This window comes from Helobdella robusta (assembly GCF_000326865.2).
Source record: "Helobdella robusta unplaced genomic scaffold HELROscaffold_31, whole genome shotgun sequence".
NCBI classification, from domain to species: Eukaryota; Metazoa; Annelida; class Clitellata; order Rhynchobdellida; family Glossiphoniidae; genus Helobdella; species Helobdella robusta.
Window position 1 is genome coordinate 489,028 of NW_008704544.1, and position 15,000 is coordinate 504,027.

Below are 15,000 nucleotides of genomic sequence, written 5' to 3' on the forward strand. Positions count from 1 at the left end.
ATAATAAAAATAATAGTAACAATAATAATAATAACGATAACAATATCATTAATAATAAATCGATACATCGATACATGTTTGTATGTATGTATGAATGTGTGTGTGTGTGCGTGTGCGTGTGTGTGTGTGTGTATGTGTGTGTGTGAACGACCGAACGAACATTGATTGATTGACTACTATTGTATATAGTAAATCATAGGCAAAATTTATTACTAACATCCTCCTTGATGCTTTATGCTTTTAAAATATACAAATGAGATAAACATACAAGCATACGTACAAACATACATACAAACATACATACAATGATACATACATACAATCAGACATACAAAAATATTATAGCATACATTCAAATAAACATACAATTAATTACGCAAGACAATACTTACAAACATACATACAAACTAACGGAGAAAAAACGAACAATCACACATACAAACAAACAAACAAACAATCGCACATACAAACAAACGTAAAGTCATACATACAAACCTACACACAAAAATTTCGTAGAACCATGTAAATTCTCATTATACAATTATTACACATTGATCCATAATTACATGCATATGCGTGCATGAACCAACAGAATTAATGCAATAAATAATGCATTTGCGTCCTACAATACAACCTCATGTAAACACGTTTCATTAAAAGTTCCTCTGTATGCGTGTGTGTGTGTTAATGTTTGTGTGTGTGTGTATGTATGTGTGTGTATGTATGAACCCATAATTGATTAGAACTATAGGGAAGTAATAATCATAATCAGCTTTAATCTATGTTAATCGCTTCGCACAGACAGGTATTTTAAAGATATTTTAATATTTTATTTATAGACAGGTGTGTGTATGTATGTGTGTATGTTTGCGCGTACTTACCTACATACACACGTACGTACAGCTTCCGCACAGTCGGGCTTCTATTGTACAGAAATGGGCATAAAATTTTTATGCATACAAACGATTTTTCAATGTACACGTCGCGAAAGTAATTGACATCGTCATCGTCATCATCATCGTCATCGTCGTCATCATCTTCATCATCTTCATCATCGTCGTCATCATCTTCATCATCTTCATCATCGTCGTCATCATCTTCATCATCTTCATCATCGTCGTCATCATCTTCATCATCGTCGTCATCATCGTCATAATCATCATCATTATAAATTCAAGCAACAGCTGAACTGGCGTTCAGGATTGGACACACGTGATATATAAAAATATTATTGCGCATGCCTCTGCAAGTCAACGTGTATGTTGGTATGTATGTATGTGTTTGTGTGTGTGTGTTTTTGTTTGTGCGTGTATGTGTTTGTGTGCGTGTATGTGTTTGTGTGCGTGTATGTGTGTTGGCACGCAAGAATGTATGTGTGAATGTGCATCTTTGGTGTCCTTCAATGTGAAAAAGTGTGCGATAAAGAAGGCGCAAAACACCAATATACATAAACAAACACACACACGTACACACACACTCACACACATATATATATATACACATACACACATACATACATACGTACGTACGTAGAGTGTCACATCATATCTGAATATCATTACAGCTTTTGTGGAAATAATAAATTTTTCCCTTACAGCTTCCCACTCGTCAGTACGCTGTACACTTGTATGTGTGTGTGTATGTGTGTGTGTGTGTGTGTATGTGTGTGTGTGTGTGTGTGTGTGTGTATGTACGTGTGAACTCGTGACGTATGTCTATTAATATTCATGCAAATGTCAACATTTTTTTTTGTACCTTGTCGGAGTAAGCAACGAACGGTGCATGAGTATGTACGCATGTATGCATGTGTGTGTTTGTTTGTGTGTATGTATGTATGTGTATGTGTGTGTGTATGTATGTATGTTTGTATGTGTATGTGTGTGTGTGTGTGAGTATGTGCGTTATTTTTCCATTCAACGGAACTTAAAATTATTTCCCTGATTCAATATGAATACTTCTAAGAGCATTTTCCATGTAGAAAAAATTGCATCTGCAGTAGCAGTAGTGGCAGCAGAAGCAGCAGTAGTAGTTGTAGTAAGTAATAGTAAATAATAATAACGATAAACTTTTTCTGAAATCTTTCAATCAAACTTTTCACAACATTTACACCATAGTTGCAAGTTAATATTTATGAAAATCACATTTAGGCCTTAATATTTAAATTGTAAAAAATAATAATAAATAATAATAATAATAATAAATACAAATGATAATAATGTTATTGTTAACAATAAGAGCCACAGTGTGGTGAACTGCGAGTATAACAACACCATTCAGCATAAGTCGGCAAGAACATTCCCAATGTAATCATACTACCTATGCTAAGTTAGCTGGTTGGTTATTTGTTAGTTAGTTGATTGATTAATTGATTGATTGATTAAATAATTGATTGGTTGGTTAATTAATTGGTTTTTATTTGGTTTGTTGGTTGGTTGGTTGGTTGGTCGGTCAGAGTTATTTGATTGGCTGGTTGATTAGTTGGTTGATTGGTTGTTTGGCTGGTTGTTTGATTGGTTGGTTGGTAGGCTGGTTGGTTGGTAGGTTGATTGACTGGTTGGTTGGTAGGTTGGTAGGTTGGTAGGTAGGTAGGTAGGTAGAGAGTTTCAAGACCAAATCATAAAAAGCAAATAAAACGTACAGTTATATAGAAATAAAAGCAACATATAAAGTAGTAATAAAATTGCAGTACACTGTAATATTCTAACTATATACATACATACATACATACATACATACATACATACATACATACATACATACATACATACATACATACATACATACACACATACATACATACATACATACATACATACATACATACATATATATACATGCATGCATGCATATGAATGAATTAATAAACGAACGAAAGAACGAATGAATGAATTTAAAATTTAAGAATTTCTCTCTCTCTCACCTCGCACACATACACAAACAAACCGACAAACACACAAACAAACACACACACAAATAAGCAAAAAAACAGAAACATTTTATTTAACTCATCATCCTACAGGACTGTTAAGACCAAGAAAGATTGAAACACATCACGCCAATTTAATTTAAAACCGCAAGAAAATTAGCAGTTTAAAAAATTCATCCGGAGGAGAGTAAGAGATAGAAATGAAGAAGAGAGAGAGAGAGAGGAGAGAAAGAAAAGGAGAAAGAGAGGGAGATAAAGAGAGAGGAAACAAATTTTACAAATTTATTGCCGAACAATCCAATAGAATGTTCTTTCAAATAAAAATTTCTTGAGATAAAAAATTTTTCTCGGTTTGCTTGCAATGCTCACAAATAAGTACGTAAATAGAATAAAATGATTCAGAACATTAATATTATAAATTAATCCTGAATAGAACTAATTTTATTTATTCTAAAATAGATTGAGAATAAATTGAGAACGAGTTTGTGCGTGTGAACGAACGAACGAACAAACGGCAGACGTACGAACATACGATGTAAGAACATGTTCGCAAACAAAACAAAGAACAACAAACAAATGGTTGTACATCATAACATAAAAAAATTGAGTAAAATACCAACAAAAAAAATGTACTAATTAACAAGTGTGCGAACGAACCACGAACGAACGAACAAACGAACGAACGAACAAACAATCAAATGATGACGACGACGATTATTATGTATATTTAGTCACCAATTTTATTGTTTATGTGCGCCCGCTTGTCTGCATAGAATATCACGTCAAACTATTTCGCCTGATACATTCATACAGAACACGAACGTAAAAATATCTATGTTCATGTATATGTGTGTGTGTGTGTGTGTATGTATGTATGTATGTATGTATGTATGTATGTATGTATGTATGTATGTATGTATGTATGTATGTATGTATGTATGTATGTATGTATTGTATGTATGTATCCTGCTTTCTTTAAATTTTTCAATTTTGAGAAACAAATAAAATACCGTTTCGTTTCGTATATGTATTCATGGTTGTATAAATATACTGTTACAGCTAATGATAAGTTTATTCATAATTTATATGAGAATTTATTACGTTTTGTGTTATATGACAGAATGGAATGACGGCTAAAAAGAGCCACAACACGCAATTACTGTTGTTTATGTAGGTACACACACACACACCACACACACACACCACACACACACACACACACACCACACACACACCACACACACACACACCACACACACACACACACACACACATACAGTTATATACACTGTCTTACATACACATTCACACACAAACAAACACCCACACACACAAAAACACATTGACACACACATACATGAATACATATATTTATATCTATATTAGCTATCCGACATATTAAATAATTCCGAAGAATGTCTTAATTTATAACGTACCTACAAATATTATGTGTGTGTGTGTGTGTGTGTGTGTGTGTGTGTGTGTGTGTGTGTGTGTGTATACAGTAACTATACACACATATGTGGTGGGTGTGTATTTGAATGTAAGCATTGAAAAGAAGTAGAACGGATGAGTTTTGTATTGATTTCAAATGTTATTAATTCAAAATTTAAACATGAATAAATGTAAAATCTCTTTCTTTCTCTCTTTCTCTCTCTTTCTCTCTCTCTCTCTTTCTCTCTCTCTCTCTCTCTCTCTCTTTATATATATATTTTATACATATTCAAAATGTACTTAGTAACTTAGAAAAGGTAAAGTTAATAATGCTAATACTTGCCGTATTGTATTAAATTAGGCAGCTTTCATGCAATTTTCAGGGTTAATTTTAATGAATTTTGATGTTAAATTGATGAAATATTAATAATTATTAACGGTTTTTGCTATATTGTAGGCAAAAATAGTTATTGTTAATTTCTAAATCAGTGAAAATAAATTTTTTCATTATTTTTGTATGATTAAGTTGGTTTTCCATAAATCTCTTTAAAATTTAAATGCCTATTTTACTTTTAACCAGAAATTTAGTCTGCAAGTTTAAAACACGTTAAAAAGAGGAGGTTTTCTAAATAAATACAAAATTATTTAGAAGGAATTTAAAAGAAATGTTTTAAAATAAATAAATAAATGAACATTTAAATATTTATAATTTGCCATTAATTCTGGTTGTCATTTTCGATGTATGTAACTAACAGCTAACCGATGAACTTGTTGTTGAGATCTGGTTATTTTACGTTACAAATTTCTAAGTATGCAATAAGAAATTGTATGTATGCGTATTTGTATATCGTGTATGCATGTATGTATGTGTTTTTGTATATGTATGTATGTGTGTATGCATGTATGTATGTGTGTTTGTATATGTATGTATGTGTGTATGCATGTGTGTATGTGTGTATGCATGTATGTATGTGTGTTTGTATATGTATATACATAGGTATGTATGTATGTTTGTATAGGATTATACCATTATACCATTATATACTCCGCACTGAACACAACACTGACAATGTATTATAAAATAGCCTGTGTTGTATGCATGAATGAATGTATGAATGAACGAACGAAGGAATGAATGAATGGAAGATTGAATAAAAGAATGGATGAATGTGTTTGATGTGTGTGTGTGTAAGCAGAGAATTTTAACACCATGCCATAGAATGGTGTCTACATTTTTATATTTAGATCGTCTGCTCTGTTCACTAATCTATGCCATAGACAGCCTGGTATATATATGTACGGTTTTACCCATTGTATAGCATGGTACAGCTTTGCCATAGTATTATATACGGTATAGTAATAGTATGCTGCTCATCATTGGTGTTTGTTAGGGTTGTTGATTGATTGATTGATCGAAAAAATGCCCCCAATGTACTATTTGCAAGGTTCTCTATCACTATTTGTGCTATCACATCAGCATTGGGTTAAATAACAGAGGTTTAACTGCATATATATGTGTGGTATATATATATATATATATATATATATATATGATATATATATATGATATATATATATATATATATATATGTATGCTGGAGTTGTGTGTTTAGTAGTATTGTTTCTTTTTAGTAATTATAAGTTAGAACTAAACTAAAATGTTGACAACAATTGAAAATTATGTACTGTCTTTCTCGATTGTTATTCAGATGTATTGTGTTAAACTGGTAATTAGTTAATTAAATAATTAATCAAATACCTCTCTGACTGCAATTCATTGAAATTTAAAATGATAACTTGATATACCAGCTACTACTAATTAATTGACAGCCAGTGTTGATGTGAGGTACATAATTATTAATTAATAAATTAACATAACTATAAAGTATAAATTGAATTTTTAGTTAATTTCATATCATCTCTCTACTAATCTGACTTATTTTTTAATGTTATTTTTATTCTTTGAGATATGTTGTAGTTGTATAGGTTTGCTGAATGTTGACATTGAAATTGCAAGCTATTTTTAGGTCTGATAATAATATAATTTGATATAGTAGTGGTAATAATAAAATAAATCTTTGCAGTTTTAACCAGTTAAATTGAATTCTTTTTAGAATTATTAATTAAAAAAGGATTGGCATTAGAGATTACAATCAAAAATAATGAACATCAATGAGTCATCTCAACCATTGTGAGTTTGAAGTTTTACCTCTTTCAATTTTAAATCAATTTTGACTTTGAGATTCATTTATTTATTGGTTTTTAATGTTTGTTTCTAATATTTAATAATATTAGCTATATTTGCTAATAATTCATTAATTTTAAATGTATGTAAACTCTTTTTTAGCTGTACATTTTCAGATGTTTATCTTATCTTGTTTATTCTATATCTTAATGATATTGCTAATTCTTTTGAGTTTATTACAAATTTATTTGAATAAAGTTGGCTGGCTGTTTAAATAAGTTTTGGTTGAAATAGAATTAAAATGACATTAAATCACTGTTAAGTAATTGAACTAACAATCTACTTTAATGTTTGCATTTATATAAATATTTATATATAATATTAATTAAAATTAGTGAATACTAATCAGCCTCATGTATATTAATGAATGAATGCTAATTAGTGTATACTAATTGATATTAATTTATGTAAATTATCAGTTTTTCCGGCTGTGGCAACTATGACCCTCAACTGTGGGCTACAGGGTGGCGCCAAGAATCCTACTACCCCCCTTACTACACCCCGGCCGACCCTACAAACTTCCACCCGACCTCCTCCACTCAAAAATTCGAATTCCCCGGTTTTATTCATCCACCGCATCCCCATTCTCACCATCCGTCGTTCGGTTTTCCGCAGCCGGCCTCTACTCAAGTTAGTCGGACGCCCTCCATGTCATGTGGCACGCCCGTCGAGCCAACCTCTTCATCTACACCTACTACCTCTTCAAACAACAACAACAACAACAACAACAACAACAACAATAATAATAATAATAAAAACAATTCGTCGTCATCTTCATCCTCGCTCTCTTACAACATCATCGACAGTAGTAGTAGTAGCAGTAACCAGCCGAGCGGCAGAACTAAGTTGAGGTCCGAAGGCAGTGTGATACACCAAGCCAATTCTGGTAAAGATAGGTGAGTATGTGTGTGTGTGTTTGTTTGTGTGTGTGTGTGTGTGTTTGTGTGTGTGTCACCAGATAAAACACACGCACATACGCACGCATAACAGTAAACATACACACACACCCAATTTTATAGAAAAGTATACGCATAATCTAACACGCACACCTTGCACATACACACACACGCGCACACACACACACGCACACGCACATCTTTTCCAACCCAGCTACTCATCAAAGACGACTGATGATAATACGTCTTCCCTAATGGAGACCTCCCACGTGAAGCAAGAGGCCACATCGTCAGACTGCACCAGTAGTAAGAAGAAGAGGGACAGATTCAACGGACTGACAGAGGAAGACGTCCTGAAAAGAACTGTTCCCGACTTGCTGTCGCATAATCTTGATATTATTATTGTAGGTTTTGCAGTTGTTTGTGTTGTTATTGAATGGATGTGTGAATGGATGGATGAATGAATGTGTGAATGAATGAATGGATGAATGAATGATTGGTTGGTTGTGAATGATTGTGAAATGGTGATTGACGAACGGTTGGATTAGATGGTTAGTGGATCGACGGACGAACAATCCATGAGAGAACAACGAGTGAACAATGTTGAATGAACGAATGAACGAAGGAACGAATAAATGATTGACAGAACGAACGAGAAATATTTTTTTTATTCATTTCCAGATAGGGAGCTGCCCAGGTTTAACGGCTGCCTATCTAGGGCACCATTACGCTGGACCCGGCAACCATTTTTGTAAACTATAATTTTAATTATTTTCCATAATTTTTCAATTATTATTTAATAAATATTTTATTTATTCATCATACACACACAAACACACACACACACATACATACAAACACAAACACAGATAATAATTAACATGACGTTATTAATTCTCTCTTTATGGTATGTGATAAGAGGATAGGATGCATTCGAGGCTTGCCACTGCAGTAGCAGCAGAACCAAACACCTCACTATCAAACTATCAGCCCAAAAATTAATTTATGATAATTTATGCAAATTTTAGGGAAGTGCTTATATCTATCCGGATTAATTCCAGAACCCATGAACGCCAGTGATGATTACAAGCTGAAACAATATGGGATCGGTTTTACGAATTTCGTAGCTAGATGCACCAAGGGCAGTGTGGAGTTTTCTAGGTTTGTTGTTTTTTTTCGTTTGTTTGTTAGCTCATTTGTGTGTCTGTTTACGTGTTTGTTTGCGTGTCTGTTTGTGTGTTCGTTTGTTTGTCTCTTTGTTTAAGTATTTTGTTAGGCATCGCTGCTATTATGTCTTTATCACTGCTAGATTTTAATCTAAGTCTGTTCAGTGTCTTTACTATGATTTATTTGTTACATAATTCATTTTTTATTCGTTCATATTCATTCATATATACGTACATACACTTAACAAGCTACCTATCAATGTATTCTTTTGTTCATCCATTCATTCTCTCATTCATTCGTTCGTTCGTTCGTTCGTTCATTCATTCATTCATTCATTCATTCATTTATTCATTCAGACGCGAGATCAAGGAAGGCATTGAGAGTTTAACAGAAAAGATCCAAATGTACAAACCAAAAATAGCTGTGTTTAATGGAAAAGGTCTTTTGTTTTTTTGTATTTGTGTATGTATATGTGTTTTTGTGTTTTTGTGTGTGTGTGTAATTCTGTTTTTCTTTGAGTGTGTGTGGTGTGTGCGTGCGTGCGTGTGTGCGGGCGTCTAATTCATTCTTTCCTAAATGCATTTTTTCTCTTTATCGTTAATTTATTTTATTGTTTCCTTCTCTATCTCTCTTACTCTCTCTCTCTCTCTCTCTCTCTCTCGCGCGCGCGCGCTCTTTCGTTCCTTTTTTTAAATTAATTTAAAAATAATTTTTTAATTTAATTAGAAATGCATTTATACGATTTATATTCTAGCTGCATGCATTCATTCATTCGTTCGTTCGTTCGTTCGTTCATTCATTCATTCATTCGTTCGTTCGTCGTTCGTTCGTTCGTTTGTTCATTCATTCATTAACTCGTTTGTTCGTTCATTTATTCATTCATTTGTTCGTTCATCTAATTGTGTTGTTAATTTGTTTGATTCAATGCCTTATTAACAATGGTGAATTTTATTTTAGACTCTACGTGTCTGTAGGATGAATGATCCTATTTTAAATTTATTCTCTCGTTTATTCCTTCATCGTTTATTCATTCCTTCATTCATTCGTTCATTTGGTTACTCATTCTGTCATTCACTGAATCATTCATTCATCCGTTTGCTCACTCACTCACTCATTAAACCCGAATAGGAATATACGAAGTCTTTTGCAACCACAAGAACTTCTACATAGGCAAGCAGCCTGAAACCTTTCCAAGCACTAACACCGTACGTTCTAACTTTGTGATCGTTTACGTGTGATTTATATTTCACTTTACATGTATCTTACATTTTGCCTTACGTGCAATTTACAACTTCTTTACATTTTTTACGCAGGTTGTTTACGTAATGCCGTCTTCGAGTGCCCGATGTTCTCAGCTGCCCAGGGCAAGTGACAAGGTGCCCTTTTTCGTGGCCCTGAGAAAACTGCGTGACCATCTTCTGGGATGTTTGCCCCACTTGGAAGAAGGTGAAGTTGTTTTCCCTGACCTGGATCTCAAAGTGGAGCCCAGGAAAGATCGGAGGTCATCCGAGGAATGTCCACAGGTTTGTTTCTCGTTTTGTTATGGTTTGGTGGGTTGGTTTCGTAATTTTTTTTTCATTGTTTAATTTCACATCAACACTCGCCAAACTATTTCCTTCCTTCCCATTCCACCACCATCTAGCAACCACCTCCAGGAAGTCGCAGTGACGTAAGCGACGATAGGAAACGTCGAATGATAGAATGTTCTACAGGCTTCTCTGACGTCATGGCAGCGCAGCGTATGATGTATCGAACTTTCGTACCTCCACAAGACTACCCAAGATGGGGTGCCGGGTGCTTTCCGGGATGGCCAACCCACCCATCTTTACCTCTACCCTCTCATCAATATGTCAATTATGACGCGGCTGCCTTGGCAATGGCCAACGTGTCTGGTGGGGCCAGTCTGTTCAGGAATATTCCTTCGTCGCCGTTTTATTCGGGGTGGTCGGGCGATCCTCAGTATCCCCATCATAGATGGGCTGCCGCTATGCATCACCATCATCACACCCATCCTCATCATCCTCACGCCATGGCAGCCGCCGCTGCTGCTTCTGATTCCAGGTACAACATCCATCCCTATTTTCAGGTGGCTGGTTTGTCTGGGTTTGTTTTTATTTAAGATTCAATCAAAATTTCTTTAATTGATGTTACTTATTTTAATAAGGTTTTAATTAATTAATAAGGTTTCAATTAATTAATTAATTAATTAATTAATTAATTAATTAATTTTTCATTTGATAAATTAACTAATTAAAAACAGTTATTTATATATTAATGAAAACACCTCTCGAACAGCCGCTAGCTTCACCCGCCGACATGTTATCAGCTGCTGCGTTTGTCGGCGCTCAACAACAGCAACACCAACAACAACAGCAACAACAACAAAATGGCCACCACCACCACCACCACAACAACAACAACAACAACAAATCGTCATCAACATCATCGGTTTCTATGAATATGCCTGACTTTTTGGATCCATCGAGATGTCTACCAACATACTATGATAACATTTTCTTCCCATCTGATAGCTATCACAACAACAACAACAACAGCAACAACAACAACAACAACAGCAACAACAACAATAATAACAACAGTAATAACAGTAATAATCACAATAACGTTAAGCAATCGAGTAAAAACACATCAACGTCATCATCATTACCGACGTCATCATCTGTAATAATGACGTCATCGTCGTCGTCGTCTATATCATCGTCATCTTTTATAAGCAATAAGACTGATAACAACAACAACAACAACAACAACAACAACAATAATAATAATAATAGACTGAATAATATCAATAATAGTAGTAACGAGGCGAAGTTTAGATGAAAGAAAATTGACGAGAAAAACTTACTCTCTTTCTCTCTCTCTCTTTTTTTTCTTTCTTTCTTTCTTTCTCTCTCTCTTTCTTTCTTTCTCTCTTTCTCTCTCTCTCTTTCTATATATATATATATTTATATAAGATTGAATGTTATGCATTTTGATGTTATATTAGGATGACAATTACGATGAAAATATTTTGAAAAATGTGTACCTATCTCTCTTCGTTATGAACTAAAAATGGAAGCTTCAGCCATCTAGATGCAACTATTTGGAAATCCCCTTTTTGTTAACAAACACTGCATACACACACACACACACACATGTATATATACACACACACACATACTCACACATATATACACATACAAACACACATACATACGTAGACACACACACATACAAATTTACAAGTATTTTTAATACAAATTTGCGGTTTTTTTATGTACGTAAAGAGTTGAATAGACAAATAAAATAAACATATATATCTTTGTTTTTCATGTTTTTACTATAGATCATGCATAACTAAGACTTTTTTTGCATTTTTTACCTAAATTTTTCATTTTTTGATTTATAAATAAACAATTTATGATTGTGTGAAAGGCGTAAATACACACGCACAGACACACACACATATACACACACATACACACACACTCACTAATTAATTAGTTTACCTTTTGTAGTTTAATTATTTATTGGTTTATTTGTTTATTTATTTATTTAAAACATCAATCTTTGCAGATGACTTAAATCAGGGATGGGCAAACTTGATTGCCAAAAGAATGGCCCTCAGCCAGACATTATGACCGAAAAAAGAAAAAGGAGCCACAAATCTTAAAAAAATTTTCCCCCGGGTCGAAACAAATTTGTTATTCAAATACATATGCGACCCTTCAAAGGTAAAATAGTTCTTAATGCGGCCTCCACAGCAAAAAGTTTGCCCACCCCTGACTTAAATGAATTATTATTCTCATTTTTCGACAACGTAGACATTGAAAAATTTTTATTTAACTTTTTTTCATTTTGATTTGTATTTCTTTTTATTTTTCATTTATTTGTTTGTATAGTTTTGTTTATTTATATGGCAATAATATATATATATATATATATATATATATATATATATATATATATATATATATATATATAGAATGAGATCATATTTTATACAGTGTAGTATGAATTCTACCGAGCTGTTGGCATTAATCAATTTAAAGTTTGTCTTTTCAATTTTCTTTACTAGAATTTTCTGGAAATAGGAAAAAAAATTGAAATGACAAACTTTAAATTGATTATTGTCATCAATTCGGTAGAATTCATACTACACTGTATATATATATATATATGTATTTATATGTGTGTGTATGTGTGTGTATGTGTGTGTATGTGTGTGTGTATGTGTGTGTGTGTGTATGTGTGTGTGTGTGTGTGTGTGTGTTTGTGTGTTTGTATACGTGTAAACCTCATCTTATCATGCTCTATTTTTATCTTCATTATTTTCAATGTACAATGTAGTTATTATCCCTCTTGAGTTATGATATGCATTCCAGTTGTTCGTTTCAGTCTAATCAATATTTCAATTTAAAAAAAAACGAATTATTGTTGTTCATTATTATTATTATTTGTTGTTATTATTATTTATTATTATTATTGTTGTTGTTTGTGTTATTATTATTTTTATTACTTATTGTTTGAGACATTTTAATGAACAAATTTGTTCCTCCTATGCAATAATTAAATTTTGTTTTTAGAACGTTTGTATGTTCTATTGTTTCTTTTTCTCTTTTTTCGTTAGTTTTTTTTACATTTTCTTTGGTTCATTTTTCTATACTTTGGTTTGTTTGTTGGCTATTTCGTTCGTTCGTTCATTTACTTTTCTGTTATTGGTTTAAAAAGTGCAACAATATGACGATGTCTTTTTTTATATTTTCTCCATGAAATCACTTTTTTTTAGAAGTCTTTACTGGGTGTTTATTTGTTTTTTTGGTTATGTTATTTTGGCGGAAAATAAATTTGAATTAAAGATTTAAACATTTAAATGTGGAAGAAGATAGCAATGAGAGAGAAGTTTTTTTTATGGTGACATTAAATAATAATATTTTTCACATAGAATTCATTGAATGAATGGATGAATGAATGGTTGAATGAATGGTTGAATGAATAATACATTCATTGAATGAATTATGGATAATGAAGTGAGTAAATGAATGAATGAATGAAAGAAAAATCCAAAAAACTAATGAATGAGCGATCGCTTAGTTGTCATTTTATTTTTTCATCCACGTTGAATTGAATGATTATATTCATGAATGATTGAATGAATGAATGAATGGATGGATGGATGGATGGATGGATAAATGGATGAATGAATGAATGTATGAATGAATGAATGAATGGATGGATGGATGGATGGAGGAATGAATGAATGGATGGATGGATGAATGGATAAATGGATGAATGAATGAATGAATGAATGAAATAATTAATTAAGTAATTAATGAGGGAATGATGATTACCCTTCATTATATACATAACTCGTCAGTAACGTTTGCATTTATATCGTTTCCTCACTGATTTCATTTAATATTTAAAAAATTTAACCAAAAATTCACTACTGTTCATTTTATTTATATTCATAAATTCACCGAAAAAATTTTTTAAACGCTTCAAAATACTTCTTCATAAAATCAAAATTAAACAAACAACAACAACACACACATTTTCCCCGAGATCGGGGGTTGCCGTTTGGCTACCTATGATGAAACCGAAATACCCCTCGACGCCATTCTGCCGGATACTGAGGGCCATTGTCACTTCTGTCATCATAAGTAATTTATTTGGCTAATTTTTACGCAGGACGCCCTTCCTTACGCAGCCACAGTTATAAGCGGTGGGCCTAGCCTTTGATGATCCAACATCACTCACAAGGCATTGAGGGTCAGTTTAATGTCATAACCAGGACAGAATTAAACAATTGATCATAAAAAGCATTTACTTACACACGCACACACGCACACACACACACACACACACACATAAACACACAAACAAACACACGTACACACACATACATACAGTTCCTCCTATTCCATGCTCTTTCTAATGGTTTGTTTCATTGTTTAAACTTCCACTTTCAACGTTAATTTCATAAACACGTCACGATAAGTCTCCCTGTCTGTCTTATTTGTGTAATTTTTGTTTGAATGAATGAGTGAATGAATGAGTGATCGAATGAATAGATGAGTGATTGAATGAACTAATGGATGAATGAATGAATGAGTTAGTTAATTATTGGCTAAGTTAATAGTTTGATGAATGATCGAAAGAAAGGACGAACGAATAAATCAATCAATTAAAAGCAAACAATTAGACGAATTAATGTATAAACAAACGAACGAACGAACGAATGAACTGAATGAATGAATGAATGAACGAACGAACGATTAAAGAAATAAAAGAAAAAAAGATTGTTGATATTATGACGATGTATATCAAAA

The 15,000-nt window shown here is 32.8% G+C and overlaps 1 protein-coding gene across 1 annotated transcript; it reads left to right on the forward strand.

Annotated features, from left to right (window-relative positions):
- Positions 1-7,809: 7,809 nt before the first annotated feature.
- On the forward strand, positions 7,810-10,128 carry HELRODRAFT_124128 (hypothetical protein; the record flags this gene model as incomplete). The annotated part of the gene is made up of 6 exons (XM_009022260.1): positions 7,810-7,905; positions 8,183-8,252; positions 8,530-8,662; positions 9,025-9,107; positions 9,797-9,873; positions 9,982-10,128. Coding segments are annotated over 6 exons (606 nt in total), but the record flags the coding sequence as incomplete, so codon positions are not given.
- Positions 10,129-15,000: the final 4,872 nt, after the last annotated feature.